This window comes from Pelodiscus sinensis, chromosome 14 (assembly GCF_052426305.1).
Source record: "Pelodiscus sinensis isolate ZL-2025 chromosome 14, ASM5242630v1, whole genome shotgun sequence".
Lineage (NCBI taxonomy): Eukaryota > Metazoa > Chordata > Testudines > Trionychidae > Pelodiscus > Pelodiscus sinensis.
The window spans coordinates 11,402,831-11,418,911 of record NC_143065.1 but is presented as its reverse complement, the minus strand read 5'-3'; the positions used below and the strand labels follow the sequence as shown (position 1 = coordinate 11,418,911).

At 54.4% G+C, this 16,081-nt stretch overlaps 1 protein-coding gene across 2 annotated transcripts in view; it reads right to left on the bottom strand.

Annotated features, from left to right (window-relative positions):
* Positions 1-13,431: 13,431 nt before the first annotated feature.
* The window catches only part of CSK (C-terminal Src kinase), a 64,574-nt gene continuing 61,924 nt past the window's right edge, over positions 13,432-16,081 (bottom strand). For both annotated transcript variants that reach the window (XM_075897427.2, XM_075897428.2), the window contains exons 12-13: positions 15,652-15,738; positions 13,432-14,608 (exon numbers count right to left, since the gene is read on the bottom strand). In XM_075897427.2, the coding sequence (XP_075753542.1) occupies positions 14,426-14,608; positions 15,652-15,738 (270 nt within the window). In that variant the 3' untranslated portion in view covers positions 13,432-14,425. The remainder of the gene's footprint in view (positions 14,609-15,651; positions 15,739-16,081) is intronic.

Sequence of the window (16,081 nt, the reverse complement as noted above, 5' to 3'; positions counted from 1 at the left end):
ACTTGGTTGTAAGTGATGTTCTTTGAGACGTGTGGCTCACGTCCATTCCACAGGGGGCGATTGCAAGCAGGACCCCTGGCAGAGTGTAGGACTTCAAGGTGGTGCTGACTAGCACAGTTCTGCCCAACCCAGCATCAGCTCTGGCCTGCTGGGCGCTGGCGTAGTGAGACATGAACATGCGAACTGGAGACCACATTGTGCCACTACAGATCTCGTGGATTGGCCCATGAGCCAAGAAGGTCAACGACGCAGCTTGAGCCCTAGTCGAGTGAGATCGGATGATGGCGGGGGGGGGGGGGGAAGGAAGGGGAGACCCTCGCAAGCCTGTAGCAGGTCTGGATATAGGTGATCCAGTGCGAAAGCCACCGAGCAGCTGCCGGCTGGTCCTTTGCTCTATCAGCAGTGGCCTCAAAGAGCAGTATCACTGTGCGGAAAGGCTTGGTCTGCTCTAGGCAGAACGCCAAGACATCCGCCGGGAGAGCCAGTGTGTCGTCCTTGGGTGAGCATCCTCAGAACTTGCCGCCTTGTTTGGGACGCGTCAAGCCCGACCGGGCAGGACTAACTGTGCCGGTGCTTGTAGCCCTTGCACTTCTTGGCAGGGGGCTCCTGGTGCGGCTGGCTACCGGATTGGGCAAGGGCTTGAACCGCGGGAAGATACAACTCCAGGGTCTTACACCTTGTGCCGGAGTCCGGCAGCCCGTGTAACTTGGAATCGGTCTGTTCAGCAAAAAGGGCACAGCTGGCCCCCCGGGAGGTCCCGGAGAGACCACTGAGCCTCCGAGGACAGACCGGAGAGGAGCAGGCAGAAGCCCGATGCCCTGAAATGGCCAATGCTGCTGAGTGAGCAGCCAAATCTGCCGCATCAGAAGCTGTCTGGGGAGCCACTTTGGCGGCCGCTGATCCCCCTTCCAGCAGAGCTTTGAACTCCTCCCTGGAGTCCTCCCAGAGCACCTCCACAAACTTAAGTCATGGGATCGTAGCCACCAAGCCCTCGTTGGCCATTAGCCACCCACATATATAGACTGGCAGGGGAACAAACCTTTCGGCCAAATGAGTCCAGTCTCTTGGAGTTTGTGTCCTTAGGCGCTGCGCCTGCCTCTTTTTCTGGTTGACAGCTGCCGCCATGAGGGAGTTTGGGGGCAGAGTGGGGGTAGAGGTAATCATGGTCCCTCACCGGGATAAAATACTTCCTCATCCCTTTTGGAGATGGGCAGGAGGGAGGAGGGGTTCTGCCACAGGGCCGTGATCTGTCAAACACCTTCATGCAAGGGCAGGATCACCAGGTGCTGGGGAGCTCAATACGTCAACTAGAGCATCTGCCCTGTGGTACCGGGTACGGGGCCTTGCAATGGCCTCTCACAGGAAAGCCAAAGTGGACGCCGGTGCCGACACATCTGTGTACTCCTGCGGGGCAGACTGTCGGCTCACTGGGGCATCCTGGCGTGGTGCCCGACCTTTCTTAGGTGGAGCATGCTGGCTGGGAGATGGCTGGGTTGAGTGAACCCCCCCAGGTTGCAGGGAAGCCAAGGCATTGGCCGCTGCCCTTTTGTCCATCTTGGTGGGTGCAACATCACGGAAAGAGGTGAGACCAGTGATGTTGAGACTTGACCCAGAGGTAGGGATTCCTGCTCAGTGCCGGCTGCTGAGGATTCCCCCTCAGTATCAAGGGACTCAGTGCAGGAGGGCCTCTGGGTGTCCGGTGCCTGGCAAGAGGTGTGGGCTTGAGGGGATCTGTCCAACCAGGATGAGTCTCTGTCTCAGTCTCTTAGAGCGTGGAGTGGGCTTGCGGGTCAGCGACGGGAACCTGGCGATAGAGGCCGCCCAACGCTCACTCAGTGCCAGGGCCCAGAACGGGACCTGGACCAGGAAAGGGAGCCGTGGCCTGAAGGCCTCCTTGACCACCATGGTTGATGAGATGGGGACCGGTGTTGGCGTGACTAAGACTGACAGTCTCGGGAGGGATACCAAGGTCTCTAGGAAACCAGGGACGGATCCCAGTGGACTCTGCAGCAGGCCTGGGTACCCCCCCCCCCATGCCTTCTGGGGCACCAATGAGTCCTGGCCCAGAATTGGGGGAACAGAAGGGTGCTTGCAAAGCCTTCCCCACCCCATTAGATGAGGCCTGGACTGTGCGTCAGGGAGGGCTGGCAGGATGGCGCTTTGAGAGGCAGCCAGGGCCGCTGGGATGGTGATGAACCTGAGCTTGCCCCTGGACCGTGTCACTACCTGAGCGGTGCGACTGGCACCACCAAGTCAAGATGTCCTGCGCTGCCCAGAGACGGTTTCTCCACATGCCAGAGGCCTTCGTTGCTACTTTGCGTCACTGGAGAAGGGCTTGGCCCCCGGTTTCTGAAGGGGCTGAGCTGCCCGCCATGGATCTGGGCTCTTCCCCCATCTTCCATTCCCCTTGCAGGAGGTAGGGGAGCGCCCCTCACCCACATCTTCTGTGCCGAGGTCCGTGAGGGGGAATGGTGCTGACCCGAGGGAACGCCCCGCCCTGAGGTCACAGCCCTCAAGTCCAACCTGGTCCCTGGCGCCATTAGGAGCCTCCAGGCCAACGTCGCTTTCTTCTTCCCTCCGAAGCTTGAAAGACTTGCCACCGCCGCATCATCGCTCACGTGCCCTTCGCACAGGCACCTCAGGTAGCTGCTGGGTGCCAACCGGGGGAGGCTGCTGGCATTCTAACCATGGGTTCGAAGCCGGGGACTAGAGCAGGCTGAGGCCAAGTCCCGTGCAGGGCATTGGGTTGACCACCACTCCTGAGGGAATTATCTGCATGATAATGGGCAGCAAAAACCCCCCTGCCCAGAGCACGGCCGCTCCGAGGCGCCGGCTCAGCGAGGAGCTGAGGGTGGCAGGAGCGCACGGCGCCCCTTATACACGCTGCAGGGGTCACTGAGGCTGCTCCCCTAGGGATAGTTTGAGGGCAAAATACCCGGCACCGGTGCATGTGGCGAGCACACCCCTCTAGCAGGGAACAGACACGAGCAAGCACTCGCGGAAGAAGCCACCTTCAGCCCCTGTGCAGAGGGTCTAGAAACCGGCTCTCCAGACCCTCTGCTGGAAACCGGCTCTCCAGACCCTCTGCTGGAAACCGGCTCTCCAGACCCTCTGCTGGAAACCGGCTCTCCAGACCCTGTACCTTTGCTGGAAATGAGCTCTCCAGGCAAGTACTGGGCAGGTAGAAAGACAGTGAAGATGGGAGAGCCCATCCACCCCGGTCTACCCCTCACCCTGGCCCTGTGGGGTAGGGATGGGGCTGGGTGCCCATGAATGCACTTCAGCAATGGAGCACAGGGTAGCAGTGGGTCTGGAGAGCCAGGGAGCAATCTGACGAGCATGTGGGGCTTTGTAGGGGGCAGGTGGGGATGGGACCGCCCTTCCCTTGGAAAGCAACATTTGGAAGCCCCCCTCAGGGCACCGTGCTGGGCTGCGGAGGCTGGGCCAGCAGGCGGGTCGCTATTAGTGCTCATTAGCGACGGCCAAATTAGCCGGAGCCAGGAACCAGTGAGCCATGGAGGAAGCTGGAGAGCAGGGCAGGGGAAGGGCCGCGCCAGGGAAAGAGATGGACCGGACCAGCCGACTAGGGGAACCCGAGCTCTGGGGGCCTGCAAGGAGACACCCCTAGCGCCTGCTGAGGCCCTGTGCGTAAGGGCTGCCGGGGAAGCCCTGGAAGAGGGTGTTACAGCCTGGCCGGGCCCAGCATAAGTGCACAGAGCCAGGCTCCCTAGCCCGGAGAGGACGGGGCGCTCTGCAGTAGCAGAGTTCAGGCCCTGTCTGGCCTCACACCAGCCAGGCAAACCAGCTTCTCTCTCCCTCAAGCGATAAAACCAAAAGGGCTAGGCCGGAGCGAGGCCTACAGACTAGATGGGCGCACAGGCCTTCGGCAGGGCTCGCTGGCTGCCAGGAGCCCAGGGACGCCTCAGCCAGTGGGGAAACTTTGGTCTCATAAGCAGGAGGCAGCTCTTGAGCCAGCGAGAGGCCCAGTGGTTACACTCCTATCCCTTCCTATCTCCTCGCGGCCCTCCAAAGGGCAGGGACCAGCCGCCAGCAGCAGCCCTGCCCAGACAGCGTTTGTCTTGTGTCTGAAGCATGTCAAATTTCTAGGTGGGTCAGCTGTGTCCCTTTTCCCATCACAAATGCACGTTGCATCGCACCCTGCATTCCAGAGAAAGGTGCAAGGAGACAAGCTAAAACCCGACCAAGCCGCAGGAGAGCAGGATGAGACAAAGCTGCAAAAATCCAGGCACGATGGTCGGCTCTCGCCACCCTCTGCAGCCCAAGCTGTGTGCTGGAGAGCAGCAAGGGCCACTTGGTCGGGAATTTTCCAGCTCAACGTTTTTTCCGTCACCAATAGCCAAACGAAACCCGCTGGGGAGAAAGGAGGGATGAAGCCACAGCTCCCCTTCAAATATGGGGTCTTTGGGGGGGGGCAGGAATCTTCCAGATGTTGGGGTATCCTCTCGCACTGAAGTTCTCTCTTCGGGGGAGGGAACTCCAGTCAGTAGGAAAAGAGAGGAGTTAGTAATGGGAGATTTGATCATTAGAAATGCCAGCTAGGTTTGCGATGACCGGGAGGATCGTATGGTGACTTGCCTGCCTGGTGCGAAGGTTGTGGATCTCTCGAGGCATCTAGATAGACTTATGCGTAGTTCTGGGGAGGAGCTGGTGGTTGTGGTACACGCAGGTACCAATGACATAGGGAAGGGTAGCAGAGACGTCCTGGAGGCCAAATTTAGGCTGCTAGGAAAGAGACAGAAATCCAGTTCTATGCACAGGGCCAGGTAGGCAGGCAAAGCTTCAGAGTCTCAATGCGTGGATGAGACGATGGTGTAGGGAAGAGGAGTTTAGCTTTATAAGGAACCAGGGAAACTTTTGGGATTGGGGAGCCTATACAGGAAGGATGGGCTCCACCTAAACCATAGTGGATCCACACTGCTGGCACTTAACATTAAAAAGGTCACAGAGCAGTTTTTAAATTAAGAGACGGGGGAAAGCTGATTGGTGCAGAGGAGCACGTGGATCGGACAGAGACATCTCTTAGAGGAGAGTCTACGGATAGAGATTCTCTAGCTTTTAGTCAGGAGAAGAGGCTGGAGGAGGATAATGTGTGGGCCAGATCAGACGAAAAACATTCACATAAAGAATCTGACACACCAGAAAAGGACAGACAAAAACAGTGACAAGTTTTTAAAATGCTTGTACACAAATGCTAGAAGTCTAAATAAAGAGGGTATGTCTACAGTACAGCGCTAATTCGAACTAACTTAGTTCGAATTAGTTAATTCGAACTAAGCTAATTCGAACTAACGCATCCAGACTAAAAAACTAGTTCGAATTAGTGTTTTGCTAATTCGAACTAGCATGTCCACATTAAGTGGACCCTGAAGCGGGGTTAAGGATGGCCGGAAGCAGTGCCAGCAGGGCATCAGAGGAGGACTTAGAGCATGGAGATGCTGTCTCAGGCTAGCCGAGGGCTATGCTTAAAGGGTCCCGACCCCCACCCCGGACAGACAGTTCTCAGGGGTGCCCCGCTTGCAAAGCAGTCCTGGCTTGGATTGCCCAGAGTACCCACACTGGGCACATCACAGCACTCGGCCATCAGACCGGCTGCACTTGCCGCAGGCTGCCATCTGGGGAGAGGGGGCAATTGGGGGGCTGCAGGAGAGCTTCCACCCCCAGAAGCCCGCAGAGCCACCCCAGTCCTCCCCATCGGGGGCTCGTACCCCATTCCTCCCTCACCTCCTTCCACTTACCCCTCCCTAGCCCCCCTTCCTGATGTACAAAATAAAGAAAACGTGTGGTCAAAAATAGAATCTCTCTTTATTGAACAAAACTGGGGGAGACTGGGAAAAGGAGGCGGGAGAGGGGAAGAGAGAGGCTGGGAGAGGGGAGGGCAACTAAAATGATCAGAGGTTTGAAACAGGTCCCATATGAAGAGAGGCTAAAGAGACTGGGACTTCTCAGTTTAGAAAAGAGGAGACTGAGGGGGGATATGATAGAGGTCTATAAAAGCATGAGTGGGGTGGAGAGGGTGCATAAAGAAAAGTTCTTCATTAGTTCCCATAATAGAAGGACTAGAGGACACCAAAATAAATGAATGGGTAGCAGGCTTCAAACTAGTAACAGAAAGTTGTTCTTCACAAAGCAAAGAGTCAACCTGTGGAACTCCTTGCTGCAGGAGGCTGTGAAGGCTAGAACTGGAACAGAGTTTAAAGAGAAGTGAGATCAAGTCATGGAGGTTGGGTCCATGGAGTGCTATTAGCCAGGGGGTAGGAGTGGTGTCCCTGCCCAAAGCTTGTGGAAGGCTGGAGAGGGATGGCACGACACAAATGGCTTGGTCACTGTCTTCGGTCCATCCCCTCCAGGGTCCCTAGGGTTGGCTGCTGTCGGCAGACAGGCTACTGGGCTAGATGGACCTTTGGTCTGACCCAGTACGGCCATTCTAAGCTCAGGGCTCAGGGTCCGGGGTCTCAGTGGACCACCTTGATTTTCATGCAAACCTGCTCCTGGGTGGCCAGGCTGGCAGCTCTCCTGCCCTAGACGGCCACTTTCCTGTGCCTAGTGCGGAGGTCGTGGATGAGGTCCACGATGTCTGCACTGGACCAGGCGGGTGCCCACCTCTTGCGGTCCTGGGCAAACTCCCGGGAGCTGCCAGCCTGGTCCCGAGAAGAGGGAGAGGGCTGGGGGGCATCGGGTGGCTGGCTCGAGCCGTGCCAGGTGCAGGGTCTGCTGGCTGGGTGCTGGCAGGCTTGCACGTGGCACGGGCACCGTAGCCAGCCCGTGCCCCTTTAAGGGGTCCGGGGCCGGGAGGGGGGCAATAGAGTTTCCCTGGTGTTGGCCAGAGTGGCCAACAGGGAAAGCTGGCGAGGGCTAGGCTCCCACTAGTTCGAATTAAGGGGCTACACAGCCCTTAATTCGAACTAGTAAGTTCGAACTAGGCTTAGTCCTCGTAGAATGAGGTTTACCTAGTTCGAACTAAGTGCTCCGCTAGTTCGAATTAAGTTCGAACTAGCAGAGTGCTAGTATAGCGCCTATCAAAGTTAATTCGAACTAACATCTGTTAGTTCGAATTAACTTTGTAATGTAGACATACCCTCAGATGGGTGAATCAGAGTGTCTCATGTTAAAGGAGGATACTGATATAATAGGCACCACAGAAACCTGGTGGAGTGAGGACAATCAATGGGACACAATCATTCCGGGGTACAAAATATATCGGAAGGACAGAACAGGTCGTGCGGGTGGGGGGAGTGGCACTATATGTGAAAGAAAATTTAGAATCAAATGAAGTAAAAATCTTAAATGAATCAACATGTTCCATTGAATCACTATGGATAGTAATTCCCTGCTCTAATAAGAATATAGCAGTAGGGATCTATTATCGACCAGCTGACCAGGACAGTAATAGTGACTATGAAATGCTAAGGGAGATTATAGAGAGGCTATCAAAATAAAGAACTCAATAATAGTGAGGAATTTCAACTATCCCCATATTGACTGGGTACATGTCACCTCAGGACGAGATGAAGACACAAAATTTCTTGATATCTTAAATGACTGCTTCGTGGAGCAGCTGGTACAGGAACCCACAAGGGGAGAGGCAATTCTCAATTTAGTCCTGAGTGGGGTGCAGGATCTGGTCCAAGAGGTAACTATACCAGGACCGCTTGGGAATAGTGACCATAATATAATAACATTTAACATTCCTGTGGGGGGAAGAACACCTCAGCAGCCCAACACTGTGGTATTTAATTTCAAAAAGGGGAACTATGCAACAATGAGGAGGTTAGTTAAACAGAAATTAAAAGGTACAGTGACTAAAGTAAAATCCCTGCAAGCTGCATGGACACTTCTCCAAGACACCATAATAGAGGCCCAACTTAAATGTATACCCCAAATTAAAAAACACAGTAGAAGAACTAAAAAAGGGCCACCGTGGTTTAACAACCACGTAAAAAAAGCAATGGCAGATAAAGTCATTGTGGAGAAACTAAATGAATTCTTTGCTTCAGTCTTCACGGCTGAGGATGTTAGGGAGATTCCCAAACCTGACCCATCCTTTGTAGGTGACAAATCTGAGGACTTGTCACAGATTGAAGTGTCATTTGAGGAGTCTTAGGAATTAACTGGTAAACTTAACAGTAACAAGTCACCGGGACCAGATGGCATTCACCCAAGAGTTCTAAAAGAACTCAAATGGGAAATTGTGGAACTATTAACCATGGTTTGTAACCTAACCTTTAAATCAGCTTCTATACCCAATGACTAGAAGATAGCTAACGTAACGCTGTCATGTTATTGAATTTTAAAGATCACTGCTACACCCATGGGGGGTAGCTGCCCCAAAAGTCTATACAAAGGGGGCCGTGGGAGCTGTCACGTGAAAGCTTATGTTCTGCTGATTCTGTATATGCTATTCATGTACTTGTATAATATCTGTATGTGGTGTTACAAATGTGTACTCTGTGTTGATGCTGGAAAATACTCTGAGAGCAATAGGCAAAGAATGTTCAGCTAGTGGCTATGCTAATTAGCAAGGAGACAATGAATCTCTAGGTGCCAATACACACCTGAGGAATGTGACTGATACCTACAAGCCAGCCAGGACATAATGGCCGCCAGCACGTGAAACAGATAGGTCGCTCGACCATGTGACCTGCTCTGGCCAGGAGGATGCTAGGAGAGGTATAAAAGTGCCATGTGGTACCCTCCATTTTGTCTTCAGTTCAGCTCTTGATCCCAGATGCAGCCTTGCAGGGAACAACGAGCCGGAAAGAACCATGGACCCATCCTGACATAGGATGTACACCAGAGATTTTTAAGATAGCAGTTTACAACATCTCTGCTAAGAGCCTGTATTGAGAACTGGGGGATTCGATGCATGCAATGTACTCTCCTTAACAACCTTACCCTTGGCTCAGCATCGTCTTGTGGGTAAGATCCAGAGTGTAAATTGATTGGGACCTGTGGCTGGTTTCTTGGGATTGGAAGAACCGTTCTGGGTAGGAGAGATTGGGTTCTAAAACCCCTCACCTGTGTGCAGGCCAGGGGCTGGTTGGGGCACAGGAAGAGTTGGGATGTCAGAGGGGTTTTGCTCATGAGGCTTCTGGCTGGCTAGATAGGCAGCTGAAGCGTTTTGTGTGACTGGTTTGTAACCTGTCTGGAAGGTCTCCAGTCTGGAGCTGTAAGGAGCCCCGAGTTTTGAGCAATTCGAGTTTTGAGCAATTGAGAGGACACCCTCAGCTATGCCCAGACCCGGCCTGGTCTGTCACAAACACCAATATTTAAAAAGGGCTCTAGAGGTGTTCCCAGCAATTACAGATCGGTAAGTCGAATGTCAGTATCGGGCAAATTAGTTGAAACAATAGTAAAGAATAAAATTGTCAGACACATAGAAGAACATAATTTGTTGGGCAAAAGTCAACATGGTTTCTGTAAAGGGAAATCCTGTCTTACTAATCAATTAGAGTTCTTTGCAGAGGTCAACAAACATGTGAACAAGGGGGTTCCAGTAGATATAGTATACTTAGATTTCCAGAAAGCCTTTGACAAGGTCCCACACCAAAAGCTCTTGTGTAAATTACATGGCCATGGGATAACAGGGAAGGACCTTTCTTGTATTGAGAACTGGTTAAAAGATAGGAAACAAAGGGTAGGACTAAATGGTAAATTTTCAGAATGGAGAGGGGTAACTAGTGGTGTCCCCCAAGGGTCAGTCCTAGGACCAACCTATTCAACATATTCATAAATGATCTGGAAAAAGGGGTAAACAGTGAGGTGGCAAAGTTTGCAGACAAAACTAAACTGCTCAAGGTAGTTAAGACCAAAGCAGACTGTGAAGAACTTCAAAAAGATCTCACCAAACTAAGTGACTGGGCAACAAAATGGCAAGTGAAATGTAATGTGGATAAATGTAAAGTAATGCACATTGGGAAAAATAACCCCAACTATACATATAATATGATGGGGGCTAATTTAGCTACAACTAATCAGGAAAGAGAACTTGGAGTTATCGTGGATAGTTCTCTGAAGTCCACGCGGTGTGCAGCGGCGGTCCAAAACGAAAACAGGATGTTAGGAATCATTAAAAAAGGGATAGAAAATAAGACGGAGAATATCTTATTGCCCTTATATAAATCCATGGTACACCCACATCTGGAATACTGCATACAGATGTGGTCTCATCTCAAAAAAGATATACTGGCATTAGAAAAGGTTCAGAGAAGGGCAACTAAAATGATGAGGGATTTGGAACGGGTCCCATATGAGGAGAGATTAAAGAGACTGGGATTTTTCAGCTTGGAAAAGAGGAGACTAAGGGGGGATACGATAGAGGTCTGTAAAATCACGAGTTGTGTGGAGAAAGTGAATGTACTTGTTCCCATAATATAAGAACTAGGAGCCATCAAATGAAACTAATGGGCAGCAGGTTTAAAACAAATAAAAGGAAGTTCTTCTTCACACAGTGCATAGTCAACCTGTGGAACTCCTTGCCTGAGGAGGCTGTGAAGGCTAGGACTATAACAGGGTTTAAAAGAGAACTAGATAAATTCATGGAGGTTAGGTCCATAAATGGCTCTTAGCCAGGATGGGTAAGGAACGGTGTCCCTAGCCTCTGTCAGAGGGGAGATGGATGGCAGGAGAGAGATCGCTTGATCATTACCTGTTTGATTCACTCTCTCTAGGACACCTGGCATTGGCCACTGTTGGCTGGATGAACCTTTGGTCTGACCCAGTCTGGCTGCTCTTATGAACCTGTTTTGAACTTGGGCTGTCTCACGTTGGCTTTTAACAACGCTGCGTTTGGGGCTTGTGGGGTCTGACGTTGATTTTGTCGGCGATACGACAAAAGGGTTTAACGAGATAAACGTCAGTATATCTTTTCTGAGATGAGACCACATCTGTATGCAGTATTCCAGATGTGGGTGTACCATGGATTTATATAAGGGCAAGATGGTGAGGCCGCATCTGGAGTATCGTGTCCAGTTCTGGGCCCCCCACTACAAAAAGGATGTGGACGCATTGGAGAGGGTCCAGCGGAGGGCAACCAAAATGATTAGACGGCTGGAGCATATGACTTATGAGGAGAGGCTGAGGGACTTGGGTCTGTTTAGTCTGCAGAAGCAAAGAGTGAGGGGGGATTTGATAGCAGCCTTCAACTTCCTGAAGGGGGTTCCAAAGAGGCTGTTCTCAGTAGTGACAGATGGCAGAACAAGGAGCAATGGTCTCAAGTTGTGGTGGGAGAGGTCCAGGTTGGATATTAGGAAAAAACTATTTCACTAGGAGGGTGGTGAAGCACTGGAATGGGTTCCCTAGGGAAGTAGTGGAGTCTCCATCCCTAGAGGTGTTTAAGTCCCGGCTTGACAAAACCCTGGCCGGGTTGATTTAGTTGGGATTGGTCCTGCCTAGAGCAGGAGGCTGGACTTGATGACCTTCTGAGGTCTCTTCCAGTTCTATGATTCTATGAATTAAAACCAAACTTTGCGGGTGATCAGAATCTGCCCGATTTTTCAGCCGGCAACGCTCCCCTGCTGAACAAATGTCAGAATCTTGGCGGGACGAGGAAATCTTTCCTGACCTCCCGTAGCTGCTGTTCGCCCCATGCCGCTGCCCCAGGAAGCAGGCTCACAAGACTGTGCTGGGCTGGGGAGACCCACACACGCGATTCCTCAGCAAGGGGGAAGCTACAATTTCTGCAAAGGACTGAGCAAAACCGGCACACGGAACCGGCCTTTACCCACCCCCTTCTCTTGCACACGGGACTATGGGCTAGAGCTGCTAGAGGTGGGTTCAAACCCGCACGAGAATCTCGCAAACTCACATTAGAGAGGTGGGAAAAGCTGGCCAGAAACGGGCAACGCTGGTTTGAGGGGGCTGGTGCCCCGGCCTCTGCAACAGGTGCCGCGGAGCCGGGGTTGGTGCACTTCTGCAGCTTCCAGCAGCTGCCCCCTTGGCCCTAAGTGCATCTAACCTACGCTCCGCATTGCACTTCTTGCTCACGCCCTGTAACCGACGTGCACATTTACACCCCAGGCAGGGTTTAATTATGAGTCAGTAGGGCTCAGTGGCTAGGGCCCCATATTTTTTGATGGGGGCCACTCCAAGATTTTGGAAAGTGGGCAAGGGTTGCTCTTTTCTATGGAGGGGGGGTGCGGGATCTGGATGGAGGTTGGGTGCAGAAGGGCGCTTGGGGTAGGAGCTGCGGTGCAGGAGAGGGTGTGGGGTCTGAGAGGGAGGTTGGGTGGAGGGGGTTGTGATCTGGGGCAGGGGCTTAGGGTGCAGGGTCCAGGAGGGGTGGGTGGGTGTAGGGGAGGAGTCTGGCCTGGGGGAGGGGTATGGGAGGAAGTGCAGGGGCTGGGAGGGAGTTGTGCCCTGGGGGAGCAGAGGAGAGGGGTGCAAAGGGTTTGGATTGTGACCTGGGGCAGGGAGTTGGGAAGGACGGGGGAGGCCAAAGATAGGTTGTGGCTGGGAGGCGTCTCCCGGCCGGCAGCCCTGCAGGACCCCAAGTCAGCCCCAGGCTGCTCAAAATGGCTGGCTGCTCCCTGTGGCTCTTCACACGCTGCCCCCAACCCAGCAAAATCTGTGCCTGAGGGTCCCGGCGGGGTGACCTGTAAGCCAGATCCAACCTGTGGGCTGTATCTTGCCTGCCCCTGTACTAGTCTCAACTCTACCTATGTCCATGGTGCCCAAGGTCACCAGCTGTGGTCCTCGTGCGAGGAGCAGGCTGGAGTCGCTGCTTTTAGTGCAAAGAACACAGGCGTGTGCCTGGGGCTCCGTTTGCCCAGCCGTGAAATAGGGGTCAAGGCTCCACGGTAAACTACTTCGCGAGCTGGGGTGAAGAGGGCAAGGTACAACGCTTCCCTGCACAGCCGACCCTTTACACACCCGCAGCATGTCCACTCTGGCTGTGCCAGGCGAGGCTCGGTTTGCACCCTTCTGACGAGGGAGGTGAATGGCTAATGGGAAAGGCCCCCCCCCGCCCACCCTGCCGATCCCCCATTTCATGGGCTAACCGGTTAAACATTTCCTTTAATGGGTTAATGGATTAAACAGGGTTTTACATCCCTGCTCCTGACCCTACACAAATCAGAAGGGAAACTGGTCTGGCCTTGTCAGCCAGACTCAAGACACAGCCTTTCATACGACTGTAGTTGGGGTGTTGATGTCACCATAAAACTCCCCCCACTTTGCAAAGCTCAGAGTTCTACAGCTGAGAGGAATTCTTTAAGAGGCCGGGTTTAGCAGGCCTGCGTGCCCGTTACGGGAACGGATTGGACAAGCTAAGCCCATGGCGGCCAGTGCCCAGGGTGGTCACATACCAGACCCGGGGCTTGACTTTCTGCCAACGTCTTCTCCCGTAACCTGGCCTGTGGCAGAGATGCCGCCCTGAGCCGGGAGGCAGAGAAAAACACCGGAGCAGCAGGGGGGTGGTGTGTCCGTATGGAATGGTTTTATTACAGTTTAATCTCACAGTTGGCAGCATTACATGAGAATAAAGCACTGGACAGGACTAGAAAAGGCCTCTGGAGATGGCATGCAAAACACTGCAACAAGTTAAAGCGAAACAATTCAACCGCCCTCTCGGGTGCTCAGTTATTTCACCTGCTCAGCACGGGAGTTTCCTCTTCATCCCTGGGGGCCAATTTGCTTCTTGCTCTTTTTTTTTTTCCTTTTTAAACCATTAAAAAAAACATGTTTTTCCAATGACAGTAAAAAATAAGAGATTCGTACTTTAGTAAAACCCCGGCGCTGGGCCGGGCCCTGGTTCCATGTGAAATCATACAAAATAACTCAGAAAAAAATAATCAAACCACCCCGAACTCAACTGACTTGGAAGTTTCTAAGCAATCGCAGGAACTGTGCGAGGAGCGGGGAATAACCCCCAACAATGGGACCCCCCCCGCATTTATCCTCCTCCCCCGCCTGGCTCCCCCGCCTCGTGTGGCGTCCGGCAGTCCCCTCGATCCTGTGGGCTGGAGAAGTGGAGACATGATCCCAGGGAGAAACAGAAGGTGGGCGCGAGAAGGAGAAACTGTGGGGAAGGCTCGGGGGAAGCAGGGGAGGAGGTAACATGCCACTACAGTATTAGGGCTCCCTTCCCGGTTTGGTGGTCACGGGGTCCAGGCGATGGGGGTGGCCGCCTCCCTCGTGCGTCGCTACCGGGCCCAGGCGAAGGGGCTCGGGGAGGCGCGCCCAGCGGGCGGAAGGGGAGAGGGAGGCAGGCCAGGGCAGGGAGCTGCACCAGTCCAATGTGTCTCTCTAGGATCGATCCGGGGTGGAGTGTCTGAGCAGGTCCAGCAGCTCGCTCAGTCCTTCTCCCCTCCCCCGCCCGGCCCGCCCCACCCCCTTCCTGCGCAGGGGGGCGGGGCCGGAAGGAGTGGGGGGGGGCGGGGGTGTCTCGAGGGAGCCCCGCCCCCCCGTCTCACAGGTAGAGCTCGTTGCCTTTGATATGCTCTAGCTGTTCCCGGAGCTGGAGGAAGGACGGCCGGATGCCGGGGTCCAGGTTCCAGCAATTTTTCATCACTTCGTAGACGACCTGGGGGCAGCCGTCGGGGGCGTCCATCTTGTAGCCCTTCTCCACGCGGGGAACGACGTCCTTCAGAGGCTGCGAGGGAGAGGGAAGCCGGGGAGGTGGCGCCTTAAACCCCTGCTGTCTGGGGTGCCCTCGATCACACCGGGGTACCCCCTGGGGAGCCCACCTTCCAGGATCAGGCCCCCAAGCACTAAGGCAGGGGTGGCCAACCCACCCAGCTATTCTCCCCCAAAAGTGCAGCTTGCGAAGCTGCTCCTGCGCCCCCCCCCATGGGCCCCGTCCCCAGTTCCCCTGTGCTCACTGGGGCGGCGATTAAATATGTGGCACCCAAGATGACGGGAGCCTGATACGGCCAAAAAGCCTAAGCTTGTTTCTTAAAGGGGCAGCCTCCTTTTTTTTTTTTTGGCTCAACAATTCTGGTGCGGCTCTTTGCATTTTTTCCGCCGCTGTTTCGGCTCTCTGTTAAATTCACTTGGCGATCGGGCTCTATGCCCAAGGCTGGCCCTTCACAATGGGGCCCCAGCAGGGCCTCTTGGAACTCCCGCCCCATAAATCCATCTCACTTCCAGCAAGCCGGGCCAGCCCGAAGCAGGGTGGGTCGCTGGGAGAAGGCTGCATGTCTCCCTGGAGGATGCGCCGTGAGTTCAGGGCCGAGCAGGTGGTGAGGCTGCGGTAGGAGCAGCCAGTTGAGTGGAGGCAGCTGGCAGCGTTGGTGGCAGTGAGGGGATGCATTCCGGGATCAGATTGAGCAGCAGGGAGGGGCAGAACGGGCAAGTTCCGAGGGGCTGGAAGCTGGACTTGGAGGGGGCGCAGGGCCAGGAAGGCGCTCTCAGCAGCCAATGAGGGGGGTCTCTATCCCCCCCAAACTCTGCACAGCTCCCAGCCTGGGAGAAAGGGGGAAGGGCTCATCCCTCTTTGGACCCCATGCCCAGCAATGCAGCATGTCCAGTAGGAGAGCCCTGCACTTCCAGAGGGACGGGCGCTGGGCTGCTCCAGCGAGCAGCATGAGGGAAAACCCAGAGCCTGCCCCCCAACCAGGCGCCCCCCAAGGTCAGAGCGGGGACAGCTCAAGCAACGAGGCCCAGGGAGGGAGGGGGGGAGGTCGCCTCACTTACAATTCTCGGATAAGGCACTCGCCCGAAGGAGTAGATTTCCCAGAGGAGGATCCCGAAGCTCCACACGTCCGATTTGGTGGAGAAATTCTGCAGGGGAGAGAGCCGGCCAGAGGGGTCATGCCTAGGGGCAGGGAGGGGCTGGCCAGCTGGGGGACCCAATCACGGCTGCCTGCACATGCTGGAGAGAGCGCCCCCTGCTGGGAGGAGAGGATAATCCAGGCTCCCCCTCCCCAGTTTCAGCAGCCAGCGGTTGCCCATTTATCTCCCCCTCGCAGCTCCCAGGCATCTGGGGGCCTCCTGCATAAGCTGGAGCAGCTTCCCCAAATCCACAGAGGAGGGGGGGTTAAGAGACTGAGCCCCCGTCTTCCTCCCTGGGCAGCAGCTTCCAGAAGGAGGGAGGAATATCTCCCTGGGGCCCCCGGTCCACGGA